We start from the raw sequence: 7,917 nt of genomic DNA, 5'->3' as shown, positions 1-7,917 counted from the left end.
TTTTGGGGCGTGGCTTTTCTTACCTACGCGGCAGGTACGCTGGAGCGCGGCGCTGATTGGGTGGAGTGACAGTGTGCACGGCTGTACTGTTTAAACACCAAGCGGTGGAAAGACTCTGCGGTCAGAAGTGTGCACAGGTACATCCTTCATTTAGTCATGACTTTTTAATTAACTGTGTTGAAAGAGTTTAATGCCTTAAAACATTCAATGACAATATTCCCATCTATCTATCTATCTATCTATCTATCTATCTATCTACATTTTGGATAAAAGAGAGTTTTTGTGCACAGGACACATCGGTGAGCTGAAGTTCTTTCAATTCACTGATGTGTGATTAGTAAAAGTTGAAATGAAATGTAAGAGAGTTAAGGCCAGCTGTATGATTGTGAAATAAATTTACTCATGCTTTTTGTTATTAAAATTCTAACCACAGCTTAGGATTGTAGTATTTGTGTATTTTAATATGAAAAATGAGAAATCATGAGAAATCAGAGGCTAAGCAACAACATCTCTATTTAGTAGCTATGCTGACGTAGATTTTAGGAAGTTTTAAAATATATTATATTCATCTTACACAGGTGTGCAACAATTATTGGGACCCTTTTAGTCAATACTTTGTGCTACCTCCCTTTGCCGAGATAACAGCTCTGAGTCTTCTCCTATAACACCTGATGAGGTTGGAGAATACATGGCGAGGGATCTGAGATCATTCCTCCATACAGAACCTCTCCACATCCTTCACATTTCAGGTCCACACTGGTGGACTCTCCTCTTCAGTTCACCCCACAGGTTCTCTATGGGGTTCAGGTCAGGGGACTGGGATGGTCACGGCAGGACCTTGATTTTGGTCAGTAAACTGATTTTGTGTTGATTTTGATGATGTTTTGGATCATTGTCCTGCTGGAAGATCCAACCACGGCCCATTTGAATTGTTCTGTCAGAGGCAGTCAGGTTTTCAGTTAATATCTGTTGATATTTGATGGAGTCCATGATGCCATGTGTCCTAACAAAATGTCCAGGTCCTCTGGCAGAAAAACAGCCCAAAACATTAAAGATCCTCCTCCATATTTAACCGTGGACATGAGGGACTTTTCCACACGGCTACCTCTCTGTGTGCTCCAGAACCACCTCTGTGTTTATTACCAAAAAGCTCTATTCTGGTTTCATCTCACCATAGACCCCGATCCCATCTGAAGTTCCAGTAGTGTCTGCACACTGAAGACGCTCGAGTGTGTTTTTGGATGAGAGTAGAGGCTTTTTTCTTGAACCCCTTCCAAACAACTTGTGGTGATGTCGGTGACTTCAGATTGTAGTTTTGGAGACTTTCTGACCTCAAGACACAACTAACTTCTGCAGTTCTCCAGCTGTGATCCTTGGAGATGTTTTGTCCACTCGAACCGTCCTCTTCACAGTGCGTTGAGACGATACAGACACACGTCCAGTTCCAGGTCGATTCATAACATTTCCAGTTGACTGGAACTTCTTAATTATTGCCCTAATGGTGGAAATGGACATTTTCAATGCCCGTGCTATTTTCTTATAGACACGCCCCATTGTGTGAAGCTCAACAACCTTTTGCCGCACATCACAGCTACATTCCTCACTCTTACCCATTGTTATGAATGACTAAGGGAATTTGGCCTGTGTGTTACCTCATATTTATAGCCCTGTGAAACAGGAAGTCATGGTTGAACAATTTCCTGTTCCTAGTCACCAGGTGTACTAAAATAAATAAATAAATAAAGTATAAATGGGAATATACTTCAAACATATGAATTCATAGGGGTACTAATAATTTTTGTACACCTATATTTAACAAAGTTTTTTTTTTTTTTTAGATAAACCTGTGTTGTGTTTGCAATTGTTTGATATCCATGAGAGCAGAGTATTTGTGTGTGTGTGTGTGTGTGTGTGTGTGTGTGTGTGTGTGTGTGTGTGTGTGTTTTAAAGAACAAAAGGTTAAACAATAAAGACAATTGTTCACAGCCTTCTTTGCTCATATTTACTAAGGGTGCCAATATTAATGGAGGACACTGTATATGACATCTCTATAGGAAATAAGATTATTACTGTGGGGGAAACTGAAATAAACAGTAGATTCAGAAAAATCACATTAGTCATAAATCACACTGTGTTTATTCTACATGAATTCATCTCTGTGTAAAATCAAGTGTTATATAATCTCAGGGTGATGTTTATAAACACCAGACTACTCGGTTATGTAATGTATTCAGTTGAACAAACCGGTTTAACCCAAGAACATGCTCATGAGGTGTTTAACCCATCACTGTACTGAGTGCGTGACGCCCTCTAGTGGATAGAAGGAGCACCTGAGCAACCAGGAATAGAGCACGTCATATTCATTTACACTCATTTTGGCCAAAGTATGTTAATGTTATAGTGACGTTTCTTAAATGGTGTTAATATTTTATAGTTTTTAAGATAAATATTTAAAATGAACAGACATTCATTTTCAGTCAGTGCTTTATCTTGGTCAGGGTGACGGTGGATCCGGAGTATATACTGGGAATACTGGGCGCAAGGCGATATGGGACGCCAGGCCACGCATACACACTTTCACACACTCATTCACATTTAAGGGGAATTTAGCATAGCAAACCCACCTACCTGTATGTTTTTGTGAGGTGGGAGGAAACCGGAGAACCCGGAGGAAACCCACATGGACAGTGGGAGAACATGTGGAACTTGTAACCCGAGTTCAGGATCGAAGCTGAGACGCTGGAGCTGTGAGGAGACGATGCTATCCACTGTACCTCTACTCCTTCCTGTAACTCCTTCCAATAATGCAAAAAAAATAACCTGCATCGAGTTTTATCCCAACTGACATTATTCAGTTTATTAAAGATACAGTATGTCTCAGAGGAATGAGAAAGAATGTTAAAAGTGATAGAGTGCCAAAGACGAGGACTAAAAACACTCAAAGTGAAAACTCTCTGATTGTGTGAGAGCTGAGGAAGCTGGAGGTCTCAGGGTAAAAACATCTAACAGCATTGCTGAAGGAGGAGGACAAGGACATACTGGAGAACAGGCTGAAAAGTTATAAACTTTAATGGATTTTAAAACAATCACCTGTTTCCTGCTCCTGAGTGTCTGTGTGGTGTTGGGCATGTTGTTCAGGTATGAGTTATGATTATGTGTTGAGGAAGTTTGAGATTTTTTTTTTAAACAATGATATATAATGCACTTAGTTATCCACTACACCTGAGCAGAACATTAAAGCCTGTAGGTCACAAAATATACCATAACCTCCTATACTCATTATACAATCAGCATACAGTTTCTGTTACAGCACACACCCATGAATAAACAGATCATCATTTTAGTTTTCTTTGTCAGATACACATGCAAATGAACGTATAATATTGAAGATTAAAAGCAGTAACTCAAAAGGAAAAAACACTACAAAAAAGAAATGTACTGTATATAAAATAAATACTTTTACTTGTATACATGTAGGATATACACTCACCATCCTCTAACAGGAACTCCGGTACACCTGATCATTCACGCAGTCATGTGTCAGGTGCGTAACGCATAAAATCATACAGAACTTCAGTTAACGTTCATCAAACATCAGAACAGAGACAAAAATCTCAGTGACTTTGATCGTGACATGGTTGTTAGTTTGAGTTTTTCAGAAACTGCTGATCTCCTGTGATTTTTACACACAACAGTCTCTAGAGTTTATATAGAACGGTGTAGAAAACAAAAAACATCCAGTGAATGGAAACGCACTGTTGATGACAGAGCGTCAGAGGAGACAGGAAGCTGGCATGAAGTCTACAGTCTGCCCAAGTAACCACTCTGTAGAACCATGGTGAGCAGAAACACACATCAGAACACACAACATGTGGAACATCTGAGATTACAGAGAAACCAAACTGGACAGAAGATTAGAAAAACTTCCTTTACGCTCTTCAGCTGTTCAGGTTGAACCTGTGTCACGGTCAAAGTCCCTGAGGTCACTGAGATTTCTCCTCATTCTGATGTTAAATGTGAAGATTAACTGAAGATTAACATGTCTTAATCATAACAACAGGGCCAAGAAGCAAACTTAGAAAACTTCCATGTTTCCACCAAACTTCCACCAAACACACCCTGGAGAACGATCTGTTTCAGAAACTCTCCTCAGGTAAGCAGTACTCTGTAAGACCCAGCAGTACTCTGTAAGACCCAGCAGTACTCTGTAAGACCCAGCAGTACTCTGTAAGAACCAGTACCGAACGAGACCTGAACAGGTTTTTTTCCTCAACAGCGGTCGCTCTTCTCAATGATTTGCGTCTGCACAAACTGTTTTTGCTGCTCTGTACCTGTTTGCACACCTGTTACTCACCTGCCACCTCACAGTATATGATTTTTTTTTTTTTTTTTTTTTTTTAGCGTGCCGCTGTCACGTGACTGGCTGATTGCATAACTGTATCAACGTTGCAGCTGTATAGGTGTTCCTAATAAAGTGGACGGTGAGTGTTTTAGGTGGTGTCTAAATATAAACCCTTAAAAACAGGTAACTGAAGGATTCCATCGAGTGTCTTAAAGACACAAATTAAATAATCTTTCACTTTTTCTTTTTTTTTAAATTTTATTTTATGTTTTACTGCGAACACCATTTTACATTGTCGAGCACTTTATTCCAACAACCTAGTAAAGAATAAAGACTTTGATCACGTGATTTAAACCGCTTCTCCAAAATGTCGTAATTCGAACAGGAAGTGACGCAATGCCTTCCACGGTGGCCTCTGGCAGCAACGTGGCAGCGCGCATGCGCAAACTCTAACCGGCTCCACAGAGAGAGAGGAAACTGAGGAAGAGACGCGACGTTTCTAAAGGAATTAAAGCTTAAAGTGTAGAAATTACCGAATTATAATGGGTTTAACAATTTCCTCGATCTTCGGGAGACTTTTTGGGAAGAAGCAGATGAGAATATTAATGGGTGAGTGTGTGAGAAGTGTGTGTAATGTAGCGCGAGACCAGTTCATTCTGTTCAGTTAATTAGTGTTAATTGGACAGTTTTACTGAAACTCTCAGTGTGTGTGAGATGTGTGTGTGTGTGTGTGTGTGTGTGTGTGTGTGTGTGTGTGTGTGTGTGTGTATGTATGTATGTATGTATGTATGTCTGTCTGTCTGTCTGTGTGTGTGTGTGTGTGTGTGTGTGTGTGTGATATGTATATGTGATATATATGTATGTGTGTGTGTGTGTGTGAATATATATATATGTATGTGTGTGTGCGCGTGAGAGGGAGAGAATTGAGTAGTATAAAATCTGACATTAATCGTTAATACGCTTTATAACGCGTTATAACTGAGCAGCTGTGGAAGGTAGTTAGCTGTAATGTTAGCATCCCATTCTGAGCAGTTTATTTTCCTGTAAATAAAACATCCATGAATATTTTTAACAAACTGATTTACTGCATCCTCTGTGGATTTTTTGTTTTATTTTGTACCAGATTTACCATAATATATATATATATATATATATATATATATATATATATATATATATATATATATATATATATATATACCTATATAAATCACAGTCTCTCGTGTTTCTTTGTTCTTCTGCAATAATCCTAATCTGTTCATGTCATTCTTTCTTATTTATTTATTTGTTTGTTTGTTTGTTTGTTTTTGTTTTGTTTACCGTATGTATTTATATATTAATTGTTCTGTTCCTTATTTTGTGGCCACTAACACACACAGCAGAATGTGAATAATCCGAGGCTGTGTGTTGAATCAGAGTCACTAAAAACCTTTTGTTCTGTTTTATTTATGAATTTTGTTTTTAGTGGGTTTGGACGCAGCGGGAAAAACAACAATACTGTACAAACTGAAGCTCGGAGAAATCGTCACAACCATCCCTACCATCGGTGAGAAACCCCTGTGTTATATTCTTTATTTCTGTCTCGGCTTGTAATTATTTACACCGCATAAATAAAAATAAAAGAGAATAAAAATCTCTCAGGTGGACGTTAAACAGTCGTTAATCTCTTAGATTATTATTATTATTATTATTATTATTTTTATTATTATTAAATGCGATATATATGTTAACTCTCATCCCTCGGTAACAGACGGTGAGGAGTGCGGGTCTGAGGCCGGGTTATTAAATGTCCATGCAGCGTTGATGATGTTTTCTTTCTCCAGGGTTTAATGTGGAGACTGTGGAGTACAGGAACATCTGCTTCACCGTGTGGGATGTTGGTGGTCAGGATAAAATCCGTCCTCTGTGGAGACACTACTTCCAGAACACTCAGGTACCCAATATTTTCAAAAAGAACTAAAATATCAGAGGAAATGTGTTTTAGATCAAATTAAAATCATTTTTATTCACATGTACATTTCTCCAGTGTTCGTCTGGGGCGCTAAATTATTTTAATGTCACCGCTACCTTTATATAAATTTATGGTAGACTATAGTAATATATTTCTATAATTTTATTATGGATGATTTTTTAACGTTTCTGTTTTGATTTTATGGAATTACACAGAACTAGATCACCGGACACTAAACAGTAAAATGTTAAAAAATCATATTTTATTAACACTTCCCTAGTAACAAATAAATTAAAAATATATAACTCTGAAATGTGTGTTTTTAATGTGCACAATTTTTATATATAGCTTTAATGAATATCGATATTTATACATTCTTAATTTTATACACTTTTATTTAATGTTACTTTTTATATTTCATTGTCTTTGATTTGCTTCTAAATTATTTTACATAAATTACAGATAATTTGCTTTTTATTTTTGGTTTCACGTTCTGGTGGAACTGTAGATTTTTTATTTTTTTTCTTTCACAAAATGTTCCAAAGGAAGACATTTTAAGAAGCAAGAACAGTTTACTGTCTTAAGAACCCTGAGAAACCGTGTGTGTGTACTCATGAGCTCTGTGATGATGATGATGATGATGATGATGATGATGAAGCTGTGGTTTCTCCTCAGGGTCTGATCTTCGTGGTGGACAGTAATGACCGAGAGAGAGTGGCCGAGTCTGCTGATGAACTCTCCAAAATGGTGAGATTTGGTCTTCATGTGTGACGAGTGAGTGATGTGGTTCTGATTAATCCGCTGTGACATCATTTCCTGTGTGTGTGTGTGTGTGTGTGTGTGTGTGTGTGTGTGTGCAGCTGCAGGAAGATGAGCTGAGGGACGCCGTGCTGCTGGTGTTCGCCAACAAACAGGATCTGCCCAACGCCATGCCGGTCAGCGAACTCACAGATAAACTGGGCCTGCAGAGTCTGCGCAGCCGAACGGTACACACACACACATTCACACGCGCGCGCGCGCGCACATTCACACACACATACACACACACACAAACACACCATGAGATGTTGCTGTGTGTCTTACTGTGTGTGTGTGTGTGTGTGTGTGTGTGTGTGTGTGTGTGTGTGTGTTTTGTCTCTGCAGTGGTATGTCCAGGCCACGTGTGCTACACAAGGAACCGGACTCTATGAGGGACTGGACTGGTTATCCAACGAGCTGTCCAAACGCTAATGCTGTCCTCCACCTCACACACCGAGAGAGAGAGAGATGGAGTTTTCAGAACATTCATCTATAGACTCTGTTATAAAGAGTGTGTGCGTGTGTGCGTGCGTGTGTGTGTGTGTGTGTGTGTGTGTGTCAGCAGTAATGGGGAGCCATGTCTTTCTTTACTTTTCTACACTTCATTTCTCTACTTTTTTTGCTTCATCTGAATCACGGTGTTTTATATGTGATGACGCTTTAAACTGCATGTTTCCTCAAAACTGTGAGAGATTCATCAGATCTCACCATCTTCTCCACCTTCTCCACCTTCTCCACCTTCTCCATCTTTACATTTTAACATCGAGTTATCACCCAAACGTTCTCCAAGTCTTCTTCCTTGAATAAAAACCACAGATGAGTCAGT

At 38.9% G+C, this 7,917-nt stretch overlaps 1 protein-coding gene across 1 annotated transcript; it reads left to right on the top strand.

The window, feature by feature from the left end:
* Window positions 1–4,750: 4,750 nt before the first annotated feature.
* Window positions 4,751–7,917, top strand: arf5 (ADP-ribosylation factor 5). Its single transcript, NM_001201269.1, is given in 6 exon segments — window positions 4,751–4,951; window positions 5,808–5,888; window positions 6,166–6,275; window positions 6,969–7,040; window positions 7,154–7,279; window positions 7,437–7,917. Coding segments are annotated over 6 exon segments (543 nt in total). The 5' UTR covers window positions 4,751–4,884; the 3' UTR covers window positions 7,524–7,917.

Source organism: Ictalurus punctatus, chromosome 4 (assembly GCF_001660625.3).
Source record: "Ictalurus punctatus breed USDA103 chromosome 4, Coco_2.0, whole genome shotgun sequence".
NCBI classification, from domain to species: Eukaryota; Metazoa; Chordata; class Actinopteri; order Siluriformes; family Ictaluridae; genus Ictalurus; species Ictalurus punctatus.
This window is presented reverse-complemented; position numbering and strand designations above follow the sequence as displayed.